The sequence below is a fragment of the Narcine bancroftii genome, chromosome 1 (genome assembly GCF_036971445.1).
Source record: "Narcine bancroftii isolate sNarBan1 chromosome 1, sNarBan1.hap1, whole genome shotgun sequence".
NCBI classification, from domain to species: domain Eukaryota; kingdom Metazoa; phylum Chordata; class Chondrichthyes; order Torpediniformes; family Narcinidae; genus Narcine; species Narcine bancroftii.
This window is the reverse complement of record NC_091469.1, coordinates 482,617,781-482,645,571: the sequence shown is the minus strand read 5'-3', so window position 1 is coordinate 482,645,571 and position 27,791 is coordinate 482,617,781. Positions and strand designations below refer to the sequence as shown.

Below are 27,791 nucleotides of genomic sequence, written 5' to 3'. Positions count from 1 at the left end.
CGACCTGAGGGAGCGGGTTTCTCTCTCCACTGCGGGCCTCTTCGAGCAGGTAAGGCCTTTTCCTTCATCTTCCGTTGTCTTCTCTTCCTCTCTTCTTACCGTTGGTTTCGACTTTTCTTTTTTCGTCGCCATCTTCTTTGCACCTTTATACTCACTTTTCTTTAACTTTTATTTCTGTGCCTTTGTGTTTTCCTTTGTTTTTTCCGACTTTTCTGGAGAGGGCTGGAGTTCACCGACCGGCCACTACTCCATCACGTGACTCCCCCGGGTTGTCACCATATCCACCCTCCAACCCCAGATTTAATTATCTTGCAAAAGTGCACTTCCCTGTTTCTGCTCTCTTCCAATTCTCGAGCACCTGTCCTCCTTCAACTCGTTCTCCCACTTCCCAATAACTATTCCACTCATCCCTTCCTATGAATCATCCCCATGGCACCTACCCCTGTGACCACTTGTAAATCTGCGAAGTCATCTACTTTATCCGGTGCTCCTGTTGTAGCCTTCTCTACATTGGAGAGATTAGACCAGTGGTTCTCAACCTTTTTCTTTCCACTCACATACCACTTTAAGTAATCCCTATGCCATAGATGCTCTGTGATTAGTAAGGGATTAGTTAAGGAGGGATGTGAGTGGGAAGGGAAAGTTGAGAATCACTGCTCTAGATCTAATTGTTACTGAAATATTTTGCTTGAGAAAAATTGTCATTGGCCCATTTCCTTTGGAGTTATGAAGCCGTGCACATAACAAGTCAAATAGGTATGATTAAAACAGTGGTTTTCAAACTATTTTTCCACCAACTTGCCACCTTAAACAATCCCTTACTAATCACAGAGCACCCATGGCATGGGGAATACCTAAAGTCAGATGTGAGTGGAAAGAAAAAGGTTGAGAACCACTGGACTAGTCACAGATCGAGAGATCGTTTTGCTGAGCAATCTGGATCTCCCAATGGCCAACCATTTCTATTCTGCGCCCCACTCCCGTGCTGACATGTCTGTCTCTGGCCTCGTGCACTGCCAAACCAAGGCCACCTGTAAATTGAAAGAGCATCTCAATTTTCCACCTGGGCACTCTCCCATTGGATAGCATTAACATTGACTTTTCCAGTTCCAATAAGGCCACTCCCATGTCTCCCTCTCTTCCCCATCCCACTATTTCAAGGCTTCTAGATCCCCACTCTCTTCCCTCTCCATTCAGAGTTAACCCCCCCCCACTTGTCCTCTCATTTCTCAGCATTTTTCTCTTCTGACTGTCCACCCATGTCCACGTTTTGTCCTGTGTCATTCTCCCTGCCCCTTCTTCACTCCTCCTCCTATATTTTCCCCATATTTTTTATTCAGGCACTTGCCTGCTTTTTGCTCACACCTTGACGAAAGGCTCAAGCCTAAAACATTGGTTTTATATATATATAATATATATATATATATATAAAATTTAGCCATACAGGCCCTTCCAACCCACGAACCAGTGTCACCAAAATACCCCAATTAACCAACTAACCCTGTACATTTTGAAGAGTGGAGGAAACCAGAGCACCCGAAGGAAACCTATGCAGACACAGGGAGAACATACAAACTCCTTGCATGTCAGCACTGGATTCAAACACAGGTGGCTGGCATTGTAATAGCATTGCACTAACCACTAAACTAATCGTGCTGCCTATTAATCTTTACTTTCTATGGATGCTGTGTGACTTGCTGAGTTTCTCCAGCACTTCTGTGTGTTAAACCAATTTTATTAATGCTTTATCAGATTTGGTCAGCACAGATGAGTTGACCTAAACAGCCTGCTTCATGCTGTGTGACTCAAAGGCTCAATGACATCTGCCTTATTTATTTCACATCTGGGGACACTGAGGTGCAGAAGAACTAACCCAGACGTGGCTTTGCAATGAAAACTGCATAGAATGCATGTGGAGGAGGATTCAGACTTGAAGTGAAAAATAACATGCAAGAAAGAAGAAAACAGAGTGGTGGGTGCCTGGAATATGTTAGTGGAGGCTAGTGAAATAGGGACATTTGAAAGATTCTTAGACAGGCACATGGATCTAAGAATATATTGGCAGCTAGGTTTGGTACAGCCTTCGGGTGCAGTTTAAACTAATTTGGCAGGGGGGTGGGAACCTGTATGATAGGGCAAAGGACAGAAAAGATAAAACAGGAAAAGTTAGGTTAGGCAGCGAAAGTATAAAATCAGACAGAGCAAGGAGGGTGAAAAAAGCAAATCTGAAGGCTTTATATCTTAATGCAAGAAGCATTCGGAACAAGGTAGATGAATTAGCTGTGGAAATTGAGATAAACAAATATGATTTGATTGCGATTACAGAAACATGGCTGCAGGGTGGGCAAGCCTGGGAACTTAACATCCCAGGGTATACGATATTTAGGAGGGATCGGCAAGAAAGAAAAGGGAGTGGGGTAGTATTGATGGTGAGAGAAGGGACCGACACGATTGACAGAAAGGATATCAGCTCGGAAGATGCGGAATCTATATGGGTAGAACTGAGGAATAGCAAGGGGCGGAAAACGTTAGTGGGAGTGGTATATAGGCCTCCAAATAGTAGTGTAGAGGTGAGGGAAGGCATTAAAAGAGAAATTAGAAAAGCATGCAATAAGGGAACAGCTGTCATCATGGGAGACTTTAATTTGCATATAGATTGGACTAGTCAAATTGGTAAAAATACTGAGGAGGAGGAATTCCTTGAATGTTTACGGGACGGTTATCTAGACCAATATGTCGAGGAACCAACTCGGGAGCAGGCCATTTTAGACTGGGTATTATGCAATGATAAGGGGCTAATCAACAATCTTGTTGTACTAGGCCCTTTGGGTAGGAGCGATCACAATATGATCAAATTCTCACTCGACATGGAGAGTGATGAAATTAAAACCGAGACTCAGGTCCTGAATTTAAATAAAGGGAATTATGATGGTATGAGACGGGAGTTGAGTAAGATTGATTGGGTGGTGTTTATGGGGGGGTTGACGGTGGATAGACAATGGAAAGCATTCACAGATCTAATGGAGAAATTGCAAAAATCGTTTTTACCGGTTTGGCATAAAAATAAACCAAAAAAGGTGACTCAACCGTGGATAACAAGGGAAATTAGAGACAGCATTGGGTCCAAAGAGAGAGCATATCAATTGGCCAACCTCAGATCTCGCTTCTCGGATTAGAGGAGGACCTGCCAAACCCCCTTGGAAAGGCTGCAATTGTGACCATATTCAAGGAAGGAGACAAATCTGATTGCAGTGCCTGTCTTCCTGCTGTCAGCCACAGACATTCATTGCCAGGGTACCTGAAATGGACAGAATGCTGTTTCCTGAATTGCTGTGTGGATTCTGTCACTCTCGAGGCACAAGGAACGTGATCATCTCCATACAGCAACTCCCCAGTGCAATGCAGGCATCAACCAGCACACCGTGTGTTCATGAGGAACCTTGTGCTAAAGCTCAGTGTCACAAATCTGCAGATCACTCACCTCACTGCGATCTGTTGAAAGGAATGATTTTATAGAGGCGTATAATATCTGGAGTGTAGATAATGTGAGCGCTCACATTCTTTTTTCCAGGATAGAGGTTTTTAACATTTAAGAAAAGTTTGGACATGTATATAGATGAGAGGGGTATGGAAGGATGTGGTCTGGGTGCAGGTTATCGGGAGAATAATAGTCTCGCACAGACAAGAAGAGCCAAAGGGCCTGTTTTCTGTGCTGTAGTGTTCTATGGATCTAGAACTAGACAGCATATGTTTAAGGTGAGGGAGAAGAGATTTAACTCCTTATCTGGAATGAACTGGCAATGGAAGGTTTTGAGATACAAGCGCGACCTTAAAAATACATTTGAACAACTATATGGATAAAAAGGGCTTAAAATTGTGTGGGCAAATGCAACTAGCTCAGAATGCCAACTTGTTCAACAAAATTTCCCTGATAATTGTATTGTTCAACAGCAAACCACAGCATGGTGGCATCAGTTAGGGCAGCTTCCTCATAGTTCCAGTGACCTGGGTTCAGTCCTGACCATGTTCTCCCTGAGGTCACAAGGGTTTTTGCCAGTGGTTCTGGTTTGCTTCTACATCCCATAGGTAGGCATTTCCTCATATGGGTGAGTGGTGAGAATCTGAGCGAAGGGAGGTGGGGGGGTGTTGGTTGTCGGGCACATGAGATGATAGGTTATTGGGTTACTAAAGAACAAAATGGGGAAAATAGGACAGAGTGTGCTCTGAGAGCACCATAGACCTATGGCATGAGAAATATGAATACAGTAAAATCCCCATTATCTGGAATTCAAGCAACTGGCAAAAAAAAAAGCAGTAATTAAATTGGTTAAAAAATGCAAGTTTAAAATTGGCACTCCCTAATGGTTAGTTCGCCAATCACACGACACACAATCTCACTTATGTGGGATCTACAAATCCCCATAGGTGCTGGATTCTGGGTGTTTTACTGTATAACTATAATGGGCAGTGATAACCTGCATGTTGTTGTCTTGTTCATTTATTATGTAATAATTCCAATATTGATCATTACAGAAAATTTTGTTCTCTTTTAGCATGTTCCCAGAATCACTGCTTTTTCACTAAAGTGAACAGAATTGAAAACGCTTTGAAGAACATGATCATTCTTCTTTCCTAAGACAGTTTGATTTGTTCACTTGCCCCATAACCATAATTGCACCAGATTCCTGAGGGGAATTCTTTCAGACATAATGAAAAGGAACTACCAGTATTTCATAAACTGCTTAGGCTACATTATGCTTACACATGGATTCAAAGTCTTCATGGTTGCAAACCCAGTCAGTTATCAAAGTGTTTGTTTTGGAGAGGAGAAAGGGGTGTGTGCAGATTCACATAAGCAGTTCGTAGTTACAATTCACAAGAGTTAATCCTGAAGTTCAATTCTTCCATACTCTCAGTCTTCAGGTTTGTTGGGGAATGGGCTCTGGGTAAAGAAATTTTTCTTTCATTCTGAATGATTGACCCCTTTATTCCTGGTTTTTTAAAACCCATTCAAGCAAAACTTCATCCCTGCACCTCTTTCCTGCTATTATCAGACTCTTAAATAGACATTTAAATGGTCAAAATACACTGTTTAAACTACATTTTGTCCAAACCCTGCATTTCTTGACTGACTGTAACACTGCACCCTTCACTTTTATTATTGTACTTCCTGCTGCACTTGTATCTGGGTTGACTTGCTCAGATAGCACATGAAGTAAAGCTTTTCACTGTATCAATGAACAATTCAAGTTCCCATGAGAATGTGCACATTTCAGTGAAGACCTCTTACTTTTATAAGCTTGGGAAGGTCAACCCAGTCTGCTTAATCTCTCCTGACACATGCCTCCTTTTCCACAGTGACAGCTGAGGTGAAACAATGGAAATGAGAGCTCAGTTATTGTTTGGGAGGAAGTTGAGTGCTGAGGTGGTGAGGGGTAGTGGAAGAGGAACTGAAGGATATAGTCTGTTACCTTCTCTGGAAAGAATGAAGAGCACTGGAAATTCAGCTCTAATTGGATGTGATCTTGAGGCTTTATAAGGCACTGGTGATTGATACTGCATGTGGAGTATTGTGACCAATGTTGAGCCCTCATTTCAGAAAGGATGCGCTGACGTTGGAGAGGAGGTTCTCAAGGATGATTCCGGGAATGAAAAGGTTATCGTATGAGGAGCATTTGACAGCTCTTGACCTCTACGTGTTGGAGAATCAAGGGGTAATCTCATCGAAGCCTTTCAAATATTGAAAGGCATGAACAGAGTAGACGTAGAAATGTTGTCTCCCATGGAGGGAGACTCTAGAACAAGAGGGCACAACTTCAAGATTGAAGGATGCCCACTGAGAACAGAGATGCGGAGGAATTTCCAAAGGGTGGTGAATCTGTAGAATTTGTTACCACAGGCAGTTGTGGAGGCTGAGCCATTGGGTGTATTTAAGGCAGAGATTGATAGATTCGTGATTAGCAGGGCATCGGTTATGGAGAGAAGGCCAGGCAGTTGTGCTGAGTGGGGAAAATGGATTAGCTCATGATTAAATGATGGACAGACTCGATGGGCTGAATGGCCTATTTCTCCTCCTATGTCGTGTGCTCCACTGAATAATTTGTTCATATTGTCCATCTGTGATGTGTGAATTCCTTGTCAAAAAGATGATGAATGTTTTATAGCAGTGATTCTCAACCTTTTTCTTAACACTCACGTCCCAATTTAAATATTCCCTTTGCCATAGGTGCTCTGTGATTAGTAAGGGATGTGGGTGGAAAGAAAAAATTTGAAAACTACTGTTTTAATTGTCCCTAATTGACTCGCTATGTGCACGGTTTCAGAACTCCAAAGAAAATGGGCCAATGACCATTTTTCTCAAGCAAAATATTTCAGTAACAATCGGATCTAGAGCAGTGATTCTCAACCTTCCCAACCCACCCACATCCCACCTTAAGCAATCCCTTACTAATCACAGAGCACCAATGGCATAGGGAATACTTAAAGTGGGATGTGAGTGGAAAGAAAAAGGTTGAGAACCACTGGTTTACAGATTCCAGTGCTTCTGCATTAATAACTTTGCCATTTTCCTCTTCTGTATATCTTATTATCAAAGCTAAAATATGTACAACATAGGCACTTTAACTCCGCAACGATGGAATTGTCATTGAAAATTATATGGCCAAAGTGTTACTTTTTGCCAAAACTAAACAGCATAAGTAGTCATTTTATTTTTTAAACAAATGATCATTTTTTATATTTCAGTGTGTCACCTGCGGGAAGGCATTTAAGAAGCTCTGGTCCCTTCACGAACACAATAAAATAGTCCATGGTTATGCAGAGAAAAAATTTGCGTGTGAAATCTGTGAAAAGAAATTTTACACAATGGCCCATGTCAGAAAACACATGGTTGGTAAGTGCATCAAGTTATTGACAGTCATGTGCCATATGGAAAAGAATTTGTCTGTAGTGATTCTTTTGCAGCAGTGGATTGTTATCAAAACGTCCCTGGTTCAATTCGGGTGCTATCTGTGAGGAGTTTGTATGCTCTCATGTCTGTGTGGGTTTCCTCCTGGTGCTCCAGTTTCCTCCTGGTGCTCCAGTTTCCTCCCATCCTTCAAAACATGCCAAGGTCATATGTTAATTGGGGTATTTGGGCAGCATGGACTCGTGAGCCCGAAGGACTTGTTGCCATGCTGTTTGTCGAAATTAAATTATTTTAAAATGTGGATCTGTTTAGGAAGAGCATTTTGTGGTATAGTCCTAGCTGAATGTATCTTCAGGTATGTACTGATCCCATCTGTCCTTCACCTCTCCTCTAAATTTCTATTCTATCACCACTATCACCTCCTTTGCTTGTTTGATTCTAGCATAAGTAGCTTTTGTCTCCAACTTATGTAACTCATCTTCCACCAAACCCTCATTTTTTCCCTCTCGCTTTTCTCTCCCTTTGGCACTCGCCAGTTGATGCCTTCCTACTTTACCTGTCCATCATCCTTCACCCCTCCCTGATCTCTCCTGAGGGCCCCTGATCTCTCCTCTGAACTCTCAGCTTTGATGCAGGCTTCTGACCCAAAACATCAGCCATTCTTTTCCTCCTACTGATGCTGCTCGACCTGCTGAGTTCCTCCTGCAGATTGTTTTATACTGAAGGAATGTTCCATCTGCTGAAATCTTCAAATCTGTCCCTGATCCCTCTTGCTCTGACTCCTCACTGGCCAGCCTCCCCTGTTCCGCCCTCCATAAACTTCAGGTTTTGCTGCCCTCTAGTGTAATTTGTAATGCCCACCTGTTGTCCTGTGCTTGCTGACCAATATTGTCTCCCAATTATGCAACATTCTCAATTTTAAAATTTGTTAAACTTATTTTCCTCCATAAGCCTTGTCCCTCCCTTAGTCTAAAACTGCCTCAGGCTTAGGGCCTGAGATCCTGGCACTCTCTCAGTTCCTTTGTCTCGACATCCCTCAAAAAAAATTACTGCTCCCTTGCATTCATGCCTTTTACAAGATCCGGAATTAATCCCTGTAATCTTTCAACCTTCTTTGAGCTGCTGCTTCAATATACCATTCAGACCAGCATTTGGTCATCTTCCTTGTGAGATTTGGTATCAGACTGTTGGATATCTCCCCAGTGACATGTCTTTGGACATTTTGCTCTGATGTTGTTGATGAAACTTTAATTGGCTGCAAACCTTCTGGTTTGCACACATGGTTCTCTTTAGGTAAGGAATTTCAGGATTTTGTCAGCAATGGTAATGAGATTTTAGGATATTGGTCTTCTTACATCACCGTATAGTACAGGAGTTGCGATGTCATGGTGAAGTTGTATAAGACATTGGTGAAGCCAAATTTGGAGCATTGTATGCAATTTTGGTCACCTTAGTACAGGAAAGAAGCCAATAAGATTGAAAGAATGCAGAGAAGATTTACTAGCATGTTGCTGGGACTTGAGGAACTGAGTTACAGGGAAAGGTGAAACAGGTTAGGACTTTATTCCCTGGAGTGTAGAAGAAAGAGGGGAGATTTGATAGAGGTATTTAAAATGATGAGGGGGTATAGACAGAATAAATGCAAGTAGGCTTTTTCCACTAAGGCTAGGTGAGATACAAACCAAAGGAAATTGGTTAAGGGTGAAGGAGAGAAATGTAGGGGAAACATTGGAGGGAATTTCTTCACAGCTGAAGTGATGAATGAAGGCTCAATTCTAACATAAAATAATTAAAGTACGGAAACAGTCCTGTCAGCCCCTCTAATCTGAAACTATATGTGATCTCCTCTAGTCCCACCTACCTGCACTTTGTCCATAACCCTCCAATCCCCTCTCATCCATATACCTATCCAACTTTTCCTTAAAGGAAAGATTGGCTTTGCTGCGACCACCTCTTCCGGAAAGTCATTCCACTCGGGTTCCACTCTCTGAGTGAAGAAGCTTCCTCTTATATTACTTCTAAACTTTGCCCCCTAACTCTCAACTCGTGACCTCTTGTTTGAATCTCACCTACCCTCAAGGGAAAGAGCCTATTCACATCTACTCTATCCATCCCTCTCATAATTTTAAATACCCACCTCAACCTTCTACGCGCCAATGAATAAAGACCCAATCTAATCAATCTTTCTTTGTAATCTAGATTCTGAAATCCAGGCAACAGTTTAGTAAATCTTCTATGCACCCTGTTACAAGCCCAGAGGACCCCAAAACCCAGCAGCAATAGACATTCACAAGACAATGGTTACTTTAACAATTATCTTTAAACATGAAAACAGAATCACACTTTAACTTATCACTCACTATTGACTTAACTAATCTAACTTAACCCCCTTCTAAGCACACATGTATGTAATGTGTGTAAGATTCTGAAAAGATACCAGAAAAGTTCTTTGATTCACAGTCCAATCTCACTCCTCCAAGTTCATTGGTTGCAGGCAATTCTTATACTGTGCACAGAATTTAACATTTATAAAGTTCACCAGGCTTTGGAGCTTGAAAGGTAAATGGTTACTACTCAGGAAGGTTCTTGTCAGTTTTCAGAGAGAGATTTGTTGTTCGCTGGACCCCCACAACTGCAGTGTCTTGCCGAAGAATCTTGCCCCCTCAGGGTTCTCCAAATGATAACCTCTTTCTTTCAGGTCACCACAGAGTTCCTTTTTGTTTCCCTTATTTCAAGTGAAACATTAGACAGCCAGTCCTCTCCTCTTGCATGAACCACAAGGGCGTTGACCAAGCTGGACTCATCTCATCTCACAACTCATCTTCCAAATGGGGTTTTCCACAAGCTTACCAGCTTGTCCTGTTCCAGTCCCAACTGCTGCTGCTGACTGTAAAACTGTAGAACTGATCTCTCTCTCTATGAGAGAGAAAAAACCTGTTTGATTCTCTGCTTGTAAAACCACATGACCCTCCTAAAACAGCAAGTTCCACTCCATACAGTACGCGGCTCTGACAAGTTTTTTCATCTGTTGCCTTTTTGTAAACAGCAATCCAAGTCTCTTGGGCACTCTCCAAAGCTTTTGCAAGGGCTCTTGGGCCGATATGTCTAGCATTACCAGAGCTCCAGTATTTTAAATAAGATCTGTTTTAAAGTGTTTGTATGTGACCTACACTAACAAACCTACCCCAGTTTATCTCCCAAAAACATCTATATACAAAACAAACACCATATAATCTGTCACAATCCTCTCTACCTTGTATCTTTCCTATAATTTGGTGATCAGAACTGTGCACAGTATTCTAAATTTGGTCTCACTAATGGATTGAATAGTATTAACATCACTTCCCAACTCCCTATATTTATGCTTTGATTTATAAAGGGCAACATATCAAAAGCTTTCTTCACTACTCTATCCACGAGATTTCACTTTCAAAGAACGATGAACCGTTATTCCAAGATCTTTCTGTTCTTCTGGATTCTTCAGTGCCCTCCTATTTACTGCATATGTCCTGTTTTGATTATTTTTTCCAAAATGAAGACTTCACACTTATTGGTATTAAACTCCATCTGCCATCTTTCAGCCCATTCTTATAAGCAGTCCAAATCCTTATGCAATCTCTGAAAAACTTCTTCACCATCCACTTCTCCACCTATCTTTGTATCATCCGCATATTTACTAATCCAGTTTACCACTCCATCATCCAAATCATTAATGTAAATGACAAACCCAATACCAATCCCTGAGGCACACCATTAGTTACCGGCCTCCATCCTGACAGACAGTTATCCGCAATGACTCTCTGGCATCTACCGTGTAGCCACTGTTGAATCCATTTGACTATCCCAAAATTAAAGCCTCGCGTCTGAACCTTCCTTACCAACCTTCCACGTGGAACCTTATCAAAGGCCTTACTGAAATCCATATAGACTACATCTACTGCTCTACCCTCATCAACATTCCTAGTCATCTCCTCAAAAAATTCAACAAGATTGGTCAAACATGACCTTCCACGCACAAACCCATGTTGAATATTCCTGTTCAGACCCTGTCTCTCTCGATACTGATATATATTATCTCTAAGAATACTTTCCATTAGCTTACCGACCACCAACGACAAACGTACAGGCCTATAATTGCCAGGTTTACTCCTTGAACCCTTTTTAAGGAAAAGGGTTCCACGTGTGCGATACGCCAATCCTTCGGCATTATGCCCCTCTCCAGTTAATTTTTGAAAAATCACTGTCAGAACCTCTGCTATTTCTTCCCTGACTTCCCTCAAGGTCTTGGAGAAAATCCCATCGGGACCTGGAGTCTTATCCACCTTTATATGCTTCAAAAGCTCCAATATGCCATCATTCCTGATCCCTATACTTTCCATAATTACCCTTTTTGCTTCCCTTATCCTGCACTATTCAATATCCTTCTCCCTAGTGAAAATCGAAGAAAAGAACATGTTCAATATCTCCCCCATCTCATTTGGCTCCACACATATTTGACTGCTCTGATTCTCTAAAGGTCCAATTTTATCCTTCACTCTCCTTTTGCTATTTACATATTTGTAAAAATCCTTTGGATTTATTTTCACTCTGTTTGCTACAGCCACCTCGTACCTTCTTTTCACTTATCCTAATTTCTTTCTTAAGATTCTTTTTACAGTCAATGTATTTTCCAAGCATCTTGTTAACATCTTGTTCCTTATATTTAATGTAGGCTTCTCTTTTTATTCAAACCAGCTTTCCAATCTCCCTTGAAAACCATGGCTCTCTTGAGTGTTTGGCTCCTTACCCTCAAAATCTCACTTTTAAAAGACCTCCAATTCTCCTTTACAACCTTCCCATAAAACAAATTATCCCAATCTACTCTTCACAAATCCTTTCTCATCTCTTCAAATCTGGCTTTCCCCCACTCAAAAACCTCAATCTTTGGACCAGATCTATCCCTTTCCATAATTATATTGAAACTAATGGTACCATGATCACTGGATCCAAAGTGCTCCCCAACACATAGCACTGTCACCTGCCCTATCTCGTTCCCCAACAGTAGATCCAACACTGCCCCTTCTCTAGTCAGTACCTCAACATATTTCTGCAAAAAACTATCCTGCAGACATTTTACAAATTATAATCCATCCAGCCCTTTCACAGAATGTGTTTCCCAATCTATATTAGGAAGATTAAAATTCCCCCACTAATACAACCCTGTACTTATTACAATATCTGCTATTTCTTTACAAATTTGCTCCTCTATTTCTCACTCCCCACTAGGTGGTCTATAATACACCCCAATAAGTGTAACTTCTCTTTTCCCATTTCTCAATAACATTCATACCGCCTATCTTGACGAGTCATCCAATCTATCTCACCTAAGCACTGCTGTAATGTTTTCCCTGACAAGCAATGCTACAGCAATGCACCCCCTCTTGCCCCTCCAATTCTTTCACACATAAAGCAGCGAAATCCAGGAATATTTAGCTGCCAGTCACAAACCTTCTGCAACCAAGTCTCATTAATTGCTACCACGTCATTCTGCCAAGTATGTATCCATACCTTCAATCCATACTCCCAGAATTAAAGTAAATGCATTTCAGAGATTTCACACATCTTTCTCTCTCTTTACAGTCAACTCTATTATTTCTTTCCATCATCTCCTGTCCATTAATGTACTGATCATTTTCCTTCTCAATCACCAGTCTATCCATCCCCAAACTTTGCTTACAAACCTTCTCTTTTTGCAATCTAACCCTTTTCTTGCTGTTCTCCTTTATATGGTTTCCTTCCCCCAACCATTCGAGGTTAAAGCCTCCTTAGTAGTCCTAGCAAATGCCCCCACCAGGATCCTGGTCCCTCTGGGATTCAGATACAAACCATCCGTTCGGTACAGGTCCCACCTCCCCCAGAAAAGGTCCCAGTGATCCAAAAACTCGAAAATCTGCCCCTTGCTCCACACCTTCATTCTCCACCTTATAGTATTCCTGCCCTCACTGTTGTATGGCACAGGCAGCAATCCAGAGATTACTCCCTTTGCGGTCCTTTTTAGCTTCCTACCTAATTCCCTATACTCATTTTCTTGGACCTCTACACTCTTTCTCCCAATGTTTTTGGTACCAACATGTACCACAACCTCTGGCTCATTTCCCTCCCACCTTAGGATGTCTTGGACATGGGAAGCTACATCTAAACCCTGGCACCAGGGAGGCAAACCACCATCCAGTTCCCCTATCTGTCCTCCTATTGAATCTCCTATTACTACTGCTCTCCTCTTTCTTTCCCTACCCTTCTGAGCTACAGAGGCCAACCTCGTGCCAGAGGTACAGACACTGATGCTTTCCCCAGCTTGGCTGTCCCTCCCCCAACAGTACTTAAGGAGGAGTACCTATTATTGAGGGTTACAGTTACAGGGATCCTCTCTTGTACCTTACTCTTCCCCTTCCCTCTCCTAACTGTAACCCACTTATCCTCCTCCCGTCGCCCTGGTGTGACCACCTGGCTGTAAACTCTTGTCCATGACTTCCTCACTCTCTCTGACCAGGGTAAGGTCGTCGAGCTGCAGCTACAGTTCCCTAACATGGTCCCTGAGAAGCTGCAGCTCAGCATACCTGGTGCAGGCATGGACATCCGGGAAGCTAGAAAACTCCAGGACCTCTCACATTGAAGAAAAATTTGGTGCATCAGATACAAGGCCTGTTTCTGTGCTGTAATGTTCTATGAATAGTGTGAAACATGGATGGAAACCTCCAAGAGGGGTCTTTCCATGCAACTTACAAGAGAGAGCAGGAGGAATTACCAGCCTATTAGCCTAATAATCTGTAAGTCAGGGAAATGCTGGAATCTAGAACAGAAAAGGCTGCCATCTTCACTACATGTTAGGGATTGGTGAATGGAAGATTGTATTTAACTAATCTTCACTAAGGGTGGTGCAGCTTAACAAGGGCAACACACTTGGCGTCGCAGTTAGCACCTCATTTACAGCGGCTATGAGCCAGTTTCAAATCTGGTGCTGTCTGTGAGGAGTTTGTATGCTTGCCCCATGTCTGTGCATCTCCAGCCAAGATTGAGAACTGGCTATTCCGTCGATGAGTTGATCTCATGTGGATGTGCTGTGACTAGTGCAGTATAGCAGGATTTTGATGCTTGTGTCCCAACAATTCAATCTACACCCAGCTATTTGTCTTAACAAACAAAATTTACTTGGTTAATGACGCACAAAACTATGTGGAAAGTGAGTATTAATGAGGATGCAAAGAGGCTACAAGGGATTCATGGAAACTAAATGGTTGGATAACCTTATGGCACTTACTGTGTAATGTTTGAGGCACAGTTAGCGTAGCATTTAATGCCACACTGTCTCAGCGCCAGCCACCAGGCTTTGAATCCGGTACTGTCTGTAAGGAGTTTGTGCATTCTCCCTGTGATTCCATGGGATTCCTTCAGACGCTCTGGTTTCCTCCCACCCTTCAAAACATTCTGGTTTGTAGGTCAATTGGGTGGCATGGGTTCATGGGCCGGAGGGGCCTGTTACTGTGCTATATGTATAAATTTTATATGAGGGAAAATGTGAGGCTATCCACTTCGGAAGAAAAATACAAAAGCTGAATTTTTTTTAAAAATAGTGAAAGATTTGGTAATGTTCATATTCAAAAGCATCTGGGTGTTCTGGCAATTTCTGAAGACGAATGGTCTTTATTGCAGGAAGATTTGAGAAGAATAAAAGTGTTTTACTCCACTGATGCCTTGAACAGTCTCAACATCACCTCCCAGGTCCTATATTCTATACTTTGATACATACCACCAGGGGGCAGGGTGACAAAATCTATCACCATTTAGTTCTTTTCCTTTCTCCAGGACATTTTTTTAAAATTAAGACTAATTTCTTTAAGATCTATATTCACTCAAGATCAGTTGTTGTCCTTGATTTCCAGAATATTCTGACCGATGTTTATAATTGAGCTCTGTAACACAGATACCAAATGTATCCAGGTGTTGGCAAATCTTAATTCAAGCCCTTGAGATCTGAGAATTAAGGGACCAGGGGCAAGCAATGATCACTGTGGAGATAGCTTTCAATTTGGTGCATGTATTCACAGTTTAGTTTCAAACGCACCTGCTCTGAGCCTTGGAGAAGACCAAATGATGGCCATGGATGAAAGCATGTGGACGTGCAACAGGGAGGGCCTCATTCAGGAGCTGCTGGCATGGGAATATCACACCAGATGCAAAGCATGGAGATGCAATTCAAGCTATCAGTAGCCTCAAGCAACTGGCAAATAAATAGGTGAAAAAGAATACAGGTTTACCTTGTCATTAGTTCACCAATCACACAACATGCATTCTCAAGCAACCAGAAAATTAACTTATCTGGCATCTACCAATCCCTCTATGTACCAGATACCAGGTTTTTTTTTTAACTGTACTTGGAATAGGAAAGACTATGCTTAAACTAAAAATGAATTGGACTTTGAAAGAATGAAGTGTGAACTTTTGAATGTTGTTGGGGCTCTGTCCATCTATCCCTTGTTTGGATAATTTGTATCCATTCTTGAGGTTGGTGTTTCTTGCATTGCTGGCAGAATAAATTGATATCGAGAAGAAGCATTTTCTATTAAAATCACCTGATTAGTTTTGCCTCTGATGCTCTGACCAGTTGGTACAGGAGCTCGGCACCAGACGTTGGAGCAAAAATTCTCCCCGCTGCTCTATGAAGCTTGTCAGGTTGGACAAGAAGTGGATCAACAGTCGGGAAAGTGACTGGAAGAAGGTGGAAGCGTGGGGTGAAGAAAGATATAGGAAGAGAATACCAGAACCATCGAATACTACAGGGCAGAAATAGGCCCTTCTAGTCTGTGCCAAATGTGGAATAAACAGTGTAAAGATCAATTCGTTCTTTCCAAATGTTGTGAATGTGGCAACATTCACCAGGGAGCGTTGCTTAAAGAGGGCTCAAAAAATTATTGAGCACTCTTTCTATCCAGCACGCAGTTTCTTTGACCCATTGCCATTTAGGAAAGGGGAACAGGAGCATCAAAATCAGGACTGCCAAGCTTCCCGCAGGGTGTAAGATTGATGAATAGTATCCTGCCACTGAATAAATCATTCCAACATTTTTATATTTCTATTTATTTCAAATTACAGTACATCTTTATGTATATATGTGATTGTCATGTGCTGTGTGTGGTGTGGAGAAATGCTGTTTTGTTAGGTTGTATGTGTACAGTGAGATGACAATAAACTTGAACTTGGTGCCATTGTGGTACACTTTGAAAAGTTCTCGATTAGTCATGGTGTCTCAGAACTGAAAACTGCCATAGAAGTTCATGTTTCATTTTATTTTCCTGATTGCTTCGTTCCTGTTATTCTTTCTTTTTTCTTTCTTTTCCAGCTCACACAAAAGATATGCCATTCACCTGTGAGACTTGTGGGAAGTCATTTAAACGCAGCATGTCACTAAAGGTCCACTCTCTGCAGCATTCGGGAGAGAAACCTTTTAAATGTGAGGTAAATGTCATATTGATAAATTGACTCTGAAAACCCTCTGCTGATCTGCACAACGTATATTTTCTCCATCAGAGTGTGTCCAACTTGCTCATCTGTTTTAAGATTTCTCTCAATAGATTGTTCCCATATAAGTCTCAAGTGGCAATTTTCATTGATATTTAATTTTCCTCTTCAATTTTTCAAATATTTAGATAGTACCAATATTTGTGACTGGTGACATGGATGTGTAAACACTGTCATCAGGATCCTATTACGGTACCACTCACTGACCTGGACTTAAAGGGCAATGCAGTGAGGTGAAGGAGTTGGGGATTTTACAGGCAGTACACAGTTGACTTTTAATGTCTATCACTGAAGAATTTCTCCCTTTTTTAAATTTAGACTAGGAGTCTCCAAAGTGGTCGATATCGACCCCTGGGGTCAATGTGACTAACCAAAGGGTCATAAGATGCCAGGGGATCGAAAGAATTGTAGAGCCCAAGTTCCCCACTCCTGCTGGGAGCCCAAGGTCCCTGTTCCTTCTGGGAGCCCGAGGTCCCCGCTCCTGGCTCGGAGCCCAAGCTCCCCCACCACCATCCTGAGGCGACTTCTTCGACACGGACGCCTCCATACCCAATGTTGTGAATGCTGAAGACTTGGACCCAGCTCCATTTGGCATCTTCCTGACTAGAAGCCAAGTTATTGTAATCACTTGTTTGCTTAATTTACAGATTTGTAAACTTAGTGATTGGAGTGTTGTAACAAAGTTTTGGGTTGTTGCTGGGAGGCCCGGATACCATGCATATTGCATGCAGTTTCCCACACTGATGCATATGAAAACTGAACGTCTATTTATTTATTTACTTTTTTACTTACTTTTCTACATGTCTGGAGGTCTGTGAGGCATCAAGGATTCCATGAAGGAGTCAATGGTCTAAAAAGTTTGGGGACCCCTAATTTAGACATACAACACGGTAACAGGCCATTTCGGCCCATGAGTCTGTGTCGCCCAATTTACTCCTAATTAACCTACACCCCCCCCAGTACATTTTTGAACGGTTATCTTCAGGTGTTCCTTTCAAAATGTACCCCTATAATTTGAAATAGAAGCAGCTTCCATGCCATTGAATAAGATGGCTGATGTTTGCCTTGAACCCCATAATATCTAGGTATTTTGATCTTTCGTGGATATACGGGTTATGTGCTGCTTAACATCTAATTGCATATACATCCGTGGTCCCATAATTATTGTTACCAGCGAGTTAACAGCAATTTAGAAAAAGTGATCACTAGCTATAGGAAATTGTATACTGTATACCCAATCTGATCCCACTGCCCTGCTCTCATTCCAGAGCCCTGTGTCAGTCCCCACACTGATGCCACTTCCCCGCTCTCTCCCCGCAGCCTTGTGTCATTCCCCACACCGATCCCCACTTACAAATAAAAAGTTCACAGCAGTGGTACTCAACCTTTTTCTTTCCACTCATATATCACTTTAAGTATTCCCTATGACATCGGTGCTCTGTGATTAGTAAGGGATTGCTTAAAGTGGTATGTGGGTAGAAAGAAAAAGTTTGAAAACCACAGTTTTAATCGTACCCAATTGACTCATTATGTGCACGGTTTCAGAACTCCAAGGAAATGGGCCAATGACAATTTTTCTCAAGCAAAATATTTCAGTTTATAATTGGGTCTAGAGCAGTGATTCTCAACCTTTCCTTCCCACTCACATCCCATCTTAAGCAATCCTTTACTAATCACAGAGCACCAATGGCCTAGGGATTACTTAAAGTGGGATGTGAGTGGAAAGAAAAAGGTTGAGAACCACTGGTTTACAGGTACTGTTACCTATATAGCTTTGCTAAGTATATAAAATGGTGTTCACATAACGTGCACATCGCTTAACGCCCATTTTCACAGAACGTATCGTGGACGTTAAGCGGTGCATACCTGTACTCAGTAACCAAGCCCCCATAGCACTGTGAGGATGACAGGATCACTGTGAGATTCCTATCCAGATTGTCTGATTGTATTTTGAGAATTTGAGCCCTCACTCCACTCACCCAGAGGAAACATTTATCCTGTCAAGGCCTTAAAAATTTTATACTCTTCAATGAGATTACCTTGCATTATTCTAGAAGGTATAGCTTTTTTTTGGTCCATGCTGCCATCTCACCAGCGTTCTGCTGAAGATTCACTGTATCCCTATCATAAATAAGCATATTCTTCCATTGGGAGGGAGACTAGACCTATACAAATTATTCCACAATTTGTTATTGGTGCTCTGTATGATTACAAGATGCTAGTGTCTGAAACTACAATGCTGTATTGCCATCACAGAGACTTTGTTGAGGGAAGGACAGGTCATTCAGGATTTGTATGTTTCAGACACGATAAGAGAGATGTTGATGACATGAGGGAGTTGCACTACTGATCAAGGCGAATTCATGGTGGCACTTAGAGAGGATGTTATTGGAGGGCTCATCCAGTGATACAATATGGGTTAGGAATAAAAAGGATCCAATCACTGAGATAGGGTTACAATGCAGGCCTCCAAAAGGGCATCAGGAGATGGAGGAAAATTATGGAAAGATGCACCTGCCTTTCTAACATCAGCATTTTATTCCCTCATCCAAGCATTTGATATAGATTGTGAACAACTGGACACCCCCACCCTAGTTTCTGACTGCCTTCCAGCCCATATTTTATTCCTGCTGCTTTCCTTTTGTTTATTAATCCTCAGCTTGCATCAGTATGTTCCACACCCTATACTGTGGACTCTAATTTTGATGAACAATCTCTTTCTTAAAACCTTGAAGATTTTGTCAGAGTCTAAATTCTCTACATCAACTGGAACACCTTTGTGTATCTTGATAACTGCAACCACTGATTTCCAAGTACCTTGACCACGGACACAAATTATTTTATAAAGCCAACTACCGTTAAGCACTCCATCAAGGACAAGAGCTGGTGTCTCAAGAAAGCAGCCTCTATCATCAAGGATCCTCATCACCCAGGCAATGCCCTTTTCTCACTGCTACCATCAGGAAGGAAGTACAAGAGTCTTGAGATGCACACCCAATGTTACAAAACCAGCTTCTTCCCCTCTGCCATCAGGTTTCTGGACAATGAACCACACACACTACCTCACTTTGTTCTCTGTTTTGCACTAATTATTAATTTTTAAATAGGGAACCGTAATTTATAGCAATTTTGCTTCTGTAATACACAATACCTGCTCCCGCAAAGCAACAAATTTCATGACATGTTCATACAATAAACCTGGTTCTGAAGTATCAAAGGTTCCCCATTTTCTCTCTCCCATCTTGCTTTAGTAGTGGGGTTAAATTGGGTTCATTCTAGTTTGTGAGGTACTCTTTCAAAATCCAACGGGGTTTTGGAAAACGCCACCCAGCACATTGACAGTAGCTTCACTGCCATTTAGTCCCTTTATTTCTCCAATACGTTTTCTAATCCTAATTCCTTGGAACTCTTCATTTGGACTAGATTGTTGTCATCCACTATTTCCGAGACATTGGCTGGGACTAATTTTGTGAAGACAGCCAAAAATTATTTGTTTAATTTCTTCGATTGGGAAATAGTCAGTGTGGAGTTAAGTTTTGATCTTCATTCTAGAAAACCCTACCTAACCAAATCTATCAATCAGAGTTATTAGGTTAGTTAGCGGTTAAAAAGAAAATTGGCATCTGGTAAAGGTGGGTGTGTTAGGATCGGTGTTACATTGAGAAAATGTTTTCTGAATTTGCCTCCCCCACCTCACTCCATTGGGACAGCTTTTGAGTTGAAGATTAAGTACTTCCTCCGAGCCCACTGGAGATTGTTCATGGATTATTGCTGATGAAGAGCTCTTCGGGCTCATTGACATGTAGTGGTTATAAGTACTTGTGACTAAACTCATTGGCATAGAGCTTGAGAATCGATGACAAGCGGGAGTTCTGCTACTCCATGACCTTGTCCATACTGCGCTGTGGTCATTGACAATGGTGACGTGCAGAGTAACCTATCAGTATCTGTGGCAGATGGACTGGGTTAATACAGAGGGCAAGAACTTTGAACCTCTCCGAAACTAGATTGGATCATTCCATTTGGATTGCTAGGGTTTTTTTTAACCCTTCATTTGAGGCATTTTGCATAGCTGAGTCCTTTAAAAGTTGTTTTTGTGGAATGAAATTAAATGATGGAAACTCTCAGGTCAGACTCTCCATGTGGAGGCAGAATTTGTTTTTTGGACATACAGCACAGTGTCAGGCCTTTCAGGCCCACAGCCCCAAGCTGCCCAATTGCATCCAATTGACCTACAACCCCGTAAGTTTTGAAGGGCAGGAGACAACCGGAGGAACCTACATCGACACAAAATCATTACAGACAGCCCCAGATTTAAACCGGGCCACTGGTGCTGTAACAGCGTTATACTAGCTGTGCCATCCCATGTTTCATGGGATGTGATGTTGAGACTTTATAAGACACTGGTGAGACCTCACTTGAAGTATTATGCCTAGTTTTGGGGCTCCTCATTTACGAAAGGGTTCAGAAGGGGTCTACAGGATGATTCTGGGCCTGTACTCATTGGAATTTAATGAGGGAGGATCTTATTAAAACATTTTGATGTGGAAAAGTTGTTTCCTATGGGTTGGAGAGTCTATGACAAGAGGGTACAACTTCAGGATTGAAAGGCATCTACTTAGAACAGAAATGCAGAGGAATCTCTTCAGCCAGAATGTGATAAATCTGTGCAATTTGTTGCCACAGGCAATTGTGGAGGCCAGGTCATTGGGTGTGTTTAAGGCAGAGATTGATAGGTTCTTGATTAGCCAGGGCATCAAAGGTTAAAGGGAGAAGCTGGGTGGGAAAATGGATCAGCTCATGATAGAATGGCGCGGAAGACTTGATGGGCTGAATAGCCTATTTCTGCTCCTATGTCTTATGGTCTGATGTCATTGCTACCTGACTGGTTGAATAGTTTCAGCTTTGTTTTTGATTTGTCTTGCCTATAAAACTTTACACTTTACAGCATTTAATGAAGGGTTTCGGAGATGAAAAGAGCGCATAATGGCAATTATGAGAATAAATAATATTGAAAATCAACCTGGAAAAAATGCCGTTTGGTCCATGGGGATAAAAAAAAATTAACAGCAGTTTCCAGTAATGAGAACATAATAATAATAGAACTATGAGCCTGTAGAGTCTGTTCCATCATTCAGTAGCTGATGTGACCGTGGACTTGGCTCCACTTACCCACCTGTTCCCCATAACCCTTAATTCCCCAACCATTCCAAAAATCCATCTGTGTCATAAGTGCGTTAAATGAGGCAACCAATACTATCTGTTTGGGTGGAGAAGTCCACAGACACTCCTGTCTGAGAGAACCAGGTTATTCTCTTCTCTGTCAGGAACTGTTTGGATCCATGTGCCCAGCTGCTGTAGCTTGGGTTGACCCAGTTCAGAAGTTTGGCCCATGAAAGGGTTTGGGTAAAATGGAGGAAACAGTAGGCGCTTTCAAATTGCAGCACCCGGGTAGCCCTCCTGGGACCCAGGTTAGATACTGGGTAATGTGTACTTCCTGCACCTTTCAAATAGTAGCCTAACCTACCTGTTAAATCGCCAACCTGGCAATTTAAGGTGGGGGGGGGGGGATCCTGTCCCTGCGATGATGTGATGAGTGACGCGTCATGCAGACACAGGGACTGTTCCCTGTGTTCTTTCTGTTTCCTTTCTGTTTAAAGTTCCAGAGTAACTGGGTGAGCCATTTCCCTTTTCAAATTGCGGAGGTGGACATCTGGATAAGTTTTACTGGGTTCTCTGTCCCATCTCTGAGGTAGATCTGGTACCTGGGTAGATTTTGACCGGACTTGCCAGTTGGACCCTTTCAAATAACCCTGTACCTGGGTCTTCAACTTAGTAAATTGCCCAGTTAACCCCATTTTACAGGCCATTAGAAAGGGCCTAGAGAAGATGACAGAAGTCATCAGGCCACATAATAGCGATGATGGCTTTGCACTTGAACATCACATCGGTGTCGATTTTTTGCTGGTTAGTGCATCAGCTGATGCCCATTTAATTTAATTTTTTGAATGCAGACCTATAGTACAGTAACAGGCCTTTCTTCCCCACGAGCCTGTGCTACCCAAATACCCCAATTAAACTACAACGCTTGTAACATGATCCCACAACCCCGTTCGTTTTGGAGGGAGAGGAAACTGGAGCATCCAGAGGAAACCCACGCAGTCAGGGGGAGGAAGTACAAACTCCCCACAGAGCGCCGGATTTGAACCCTGGTAGGGTTGCAGTAACTGTGCCACCCCATTGCAACAGTTGTCAGATGCAGAAGAGCAGGCATTATGATCCTCAGAATGTTGCTCTGCTCCAGGACTGTGCAGTCTCAAGGGGACATGAAAAAGCAAGAGGAGAATGGAGCCAAGATTCAAAACCTGTCTTCAAAGATGGTGCACATTGAAAATCATCCACTGGCCATTTATATAAGACAGTTAAATGGGATTTTTGTCTGGGCACTCTCCAACCAAATGGCATTTACATTGCCTTCGATTTCTGCTAGCATACTCTCCGTTCTCCCTCCATTCCCTTGGTCTTTCCTCCGGCCCTATCCATTCACAGAGTTATCCCCCTCCCCTTGATTGCTGCTCTGCCCTCCCTCCCTTATCCTCTTGCTACCTCTGCTCTTCCCCCCCAGTGCCCCAATTCCTCCCCCACCCCCACCACCACCATTTTGATTGGGCGCCTGCTGACATTGTTCCATAGCTCAAGCTGAAACATTTCTTATGTATCGTAAAGTACCTGCGGAGTTTCTCCAGCTTTACTTCAACCACGGTGTCTGCAGACTTTCGTGATTTACCTCTGATGGAAGTTGGGCTGTACGTGTCTTTGTGCTGTACTGTAAGGAGCTGAACTAATCCTGCCTTTTTTACGCTTGTGTCTTCAATCGTTAGAACTGCAATGAAAGATTCCAGTACAAGTATCAGTTGCGCTCTCATATGAGCATCCACATCGGACACAAGCAGTTCATGTGCCAATGGTGCGGCAAGGATTTTAACATGAAGCAGTATTTCGATGAGCACATGAAGACGCACACTGGTACGGACATTTTTACTTTGTCGATCAAACGGGTGTAGAGTTTGGTGTTCAGAACTCAAAAGTGCACTTTGGTCTCGGAGGACGGTGATGATGTACCAGCAAACAGCGAGCTGCTGAAGGAACTCAGCGAAATCCATGGGGAGAAATGGTCAGTCAACACCCTTTATTGAGACTTCATCCAGCCGCAAAAAAAAGGGGGCCGAGCCTGAAACTGAGTTCTTCCAGCAGCCCGTTGTTTGCTCCAGATCCCAGCCTCTGCGCTTTTTGTGTTTCTTGTGTATTGGCACCAATGTTTGTGGTGGGGATTGGAAGAAACACTTAAATGTGCTTGCTCTTCCCTGTCATTCTGAGAGAACAAAAAATGTTTTTTTTCCTTTCACTTTCGCTGATCCATAGCAGATTTGTGTGAGTGATTTCTCACACACTAACCATTTCCAAAGGTACCCTATCAATGTTGTGTCTGACTCGAGCTCCCATTTTTTGTTATTAAGAGGGAACTGCAATGTTGACACCTGACTAATGGTTCTGGCATATCAGAAAGCAAGAGGGAGGAAGATTCCTGGATGAATCTAGTTCATTATCTACTCTCCTGCTGCAGCTCGGGAACAGAATTGAGGCTTGTTCAAGCAGCGTGTCTGGATCTTAAAAAACTGCTGGAAAACAGCTCAAATTGGGGACCCAATCAGTAATCCTGATTTGATCTGTGCCAATCTGTACAAGGAGGTGTCCTTATCCATTTGTGCAGAATTGGGGACCCAATCACCAATCCTGATCTGATCTGTGCCATTCTGTACAAGGAGGTGTCCTAACCCATTTATGCAGAATTGAGGGGATAATTCAGCTCTCTCATAGAAAATTACAGCACCTCCCTACTTCATAACTCGCCATTCATCCATGTGCCTGTCATAGAATCTCTTAAATGTCCATATTGTTCCAGCTTTCACCATCGCCCCTGGCAGTGCATTCCAGGCACCCACTACTCTCTGCATTTAAAAAAAAAGCACTCCTAATGTCTTTCTTTAACTTTCCTCCGTTCACATTGTACAGATGTCCTCTGGTGTTTGCTTCTCCTACCCTGGGAAACAAGGTGCAGTCTGTCTACTTCATCTAAGCCTCTCATAATCTTGTAGACCCACATTAAGTCACCTCTCATCCTTCTTCACTCCAAGAGAAAATCCCCAGTTCTGCTAATCTTGCCCTCATAAATCATATTTCCAATCTAGGCAACAACCTGATAAATCTCCTCTGCACCCACATCTTTCCTGTGGCTATCTTCAAAAAGGTTCATTTCTTCTCAACTTTTAATCATTTTTTGTGTCCTAAAATGATGCATTATTTTAGAAAAGCTAAATGTGTTCATTTGTTTAACCTGAATCATTGATAATAAGACCCTGACAAGCTGGTTGCAATCTGCCTCTTCAGTTTGCCAAATTTTAGTTCATTCCGGAGACTGGTCCAACAAATCTCCCTTTGCTTGCTTTTTCACATTATTGCTTTCAAAGGGAAGAATTGAAATCAAATATTCCAGATGTGCCATAGCTATCATAAAGGATGGAGGCAGGTGTAGGCCACACAGTTGCTCTGCCAGATGGTGACAGGGTGACAGAGAGACGTAGAAGTTAGCACCATTGCTTCGCAGATCTGTTTAGCCCCAACCTCAGCCCCCGTCTGTCTGGAGTTTGCTCATTCTCGTGATTGTATGAGCTCACTCCCATGCCCCCCAGTCAATTGGTTGTTGCAAGTTGCCAGTAGTGTAGATAAGAGGCAAAAGAATTCAAATTAAATGAAATAGACTTGTCGCAGATGCGTCGGGAGGAGAAGAGTGTCAGGATCACCCGTGTGGCAGGGAGCCAATGAGAACAACAGAGAAGTGGTGTTTGGGGAGTTGAAGAATGCAATGTTGTGTCTAGGGAATAAAAAAAAGTAGACTTCATGGTGTGCTCAAAGAAATGAGTGAGTGTATTCTTTATTTGTTTGTAAGCTGTTAAATCAGTGCCGTTATAGACTTCAAGGAAATTAAAAGGAATGGGAATGGATGTTATTGGAGCTGGCATGGATCTAATGGACCATTTCCTGCATTAAAATAATAATATCCTTTACCTTGGTAGTTAATTGAGTTTAATTAGGCGGTACATTGGCCAGAAGGGCCTTTTGTCATGCTATGTCATTAAAATGTTTAAAACATTCTAAGGCTGACATTCTGTAATAATGAGAGATGAAAGCATAAACTTTGTCCTGAAGCCAAAATTGTACTGGACTGAAACAGTCCCTTCGACCTGATTCATCCACAGCAACAAAGATCCCAGTCCCATTTTCATGGTGAAAATTATATATTCAGGACACCACATATATCTTCTGGTTCCACACAAAGACTTCCCTGTTTGCCCCCTTTGCTACTTCTTTCAAATATTCTTTCTGAAAGATTTTACAAGTTCAGCAGCCAAATTTGCTGGCAATAGAAAAATGGAAGAGAAAAAGTGAGGAAGATGGCGTGTCCTCAAAAGGGTGTGGATGAATGAAATAAAAGTGCAAATGTAAGAGGTGATTGAAGCTAGCGGGGGTGGGGGGGGGGGGGTAATACTGTGGGGAAATGCAAAGGACCTTCCCTTTGATGGAAGTTATAGCAAAGCAGAATGCTTTTTAAATTGATTACTGACCACCATGGATGACCTTGTGCGTGAAGTAGCTGACATACACAGGAATAATTAGCAATAAAAATGTAATGTTAGTCTTTATCAAAGTGGAATGGAATGTAAGCATCTTAATGAGATAATATAGGGCCGTAAATGTAGGGGCTGAGTTATTGAATATATTAAAGACCCAGAGATTTTTTGGGTGAAAGGTAATTTGAGAGTTGATGAGAAATGCGTTGAGACCAAGGTCAAGTCAGCAAAAATTTTGTAATAAAACAAAATGTTGTAATAATAACCCTGCCTTGGTTCATTAATTCATTCTCAGCCTCTCTGAGGTATCAGATAGTTGACCAGGTATTGTGTTTGCTCAATGACTTGATTTTCATCTTCAACAGTCAAGCAAGTTTTTATGCCTAACGTTTGTGGGAAAATTGGCACCATTATTAAATGTTTTAAAAAAAACGGAGCTTATAACATGGATTGGCGTGTGAATTACGAAATTGTGGCCAATAGTGAAACTTAGTTGCAGGAGGAGAGGGACTGGCAGCTCACTGTTCTGGGGTTCTGTTGTTTTAGAGGCGATAGAGCGGTAGGGATGAAAGGGGGAGGAGTGGCATAGCTGATCAGAGAAAATATGGCTGTGCTCTAACAGGACAGACCAGAGGGCTATATGGGTGAATGAGGAACAGGAAAGGTATGACCACACTCATGAAATTGTATTATAGACAGGCCAAGAGTCAACGAGAATTGGAGGAGCAAATCAAAAGAGATAATAGTAGGCGGCTGCAGGAAATATAAAGTTGTGATGGTAAGAGATTTTAACTTTCCACATATTGACTGGAATTCCTACACTGTAAAAGGGCTGGATGGCTTGGAGTTTGTCAAATGTGTGAAGGAAAGTTTTCTAAATCAATAGGGAGTTAGGTAGGGAGCTAAAAAGAAGGGAAGCAAAGGGGGTTAATCTCTGGATGACTTCCTGTGCCACACGAAAGTGAGGGCAAGAATAGTATCAGGTAGACGATGAATGTGTGGCTAAAGGGGTGAAGTAAGGAGCAGGGATTCGGGATTTTGGATCATTGGGACCTTTTTTGGGGGGAAGTGGGACCTGTACCAAAGGGACAGTTTGCATCTGAATCCCAGAGGGACCAGGATCCTGGAGGAGGCATTTGTTAGGGCTACTAAAGTGGCTTTAAAGTGGTATGGTTGGAGGAAGGGGTCCATATAAAGGAGAACAGGAAAGGGAAGGTTTGTCCGCAAATAGAGAAGGCTTGTAGACAAAGTTTGGGGTGGAAAAGACAGGTGATCGAGAAGGAAAAGGATCAGTGCCGTGATGGAGGGGGGTGGATGATAATAAATAATAGAGTTGTCTGTAAAGATGGGGACAAGCAGAAGGAAAGATATGGGAAATCTCTGAAATGCATTTACTTTAATGCCAGGAGTATTGTAAGGAAGGTGGACGAGCTGAAGGGGTGGATAGACACTTGACAGTATGATGTGGTGGCAATTAGTGAGACGTGATTGCACCTAATTATTCCGGGATTTCGCTGCTTTAGGTGTGATAGAATTGGAGGGATAAGAGGGGGTGGTGTGGGATTGCTTGTCAGGGAAAATATTACAGTGGTGCTGATGCAAGATAGATTGGATGGCTCGTCAAGGGAAGCGGTATGGGT

General features: G+C 42.3%; 1 protein-coding gene across 2 annotated transcripts in view; it reads left to right on the top strand.

Moving 5' to 3' along the window:
- LOC138751929 (zinc finger and BTB domain-containing protein 47-like) overlaps positions 1 to 27,791 on the top strand; it is a 293,546-nt gene that overhangs the window by 248,643 nt on the left and 17,112 nt on the right. For both annotated transcript variants that reach the window (XM_069914918.1, XM_069914917.1), the window contains exons 3-5: positions 6,745 to 6,892; positions 16,284 to 16,399; positions 23,344 to 23,488. In XM_069914918.1, the coding sequence (XP_069771019.1) occupies positions 6,745 to 6,892; positions 16,284 to 16,399; positions 23,344 to 23,488 (409 nt within the window). The remainder of the gene's footprint in view (positions 1 to 6,744; positions 6,893 to 16,283; positions 16,400 to 23,343; positions 23,489 to 27,791) is intronic.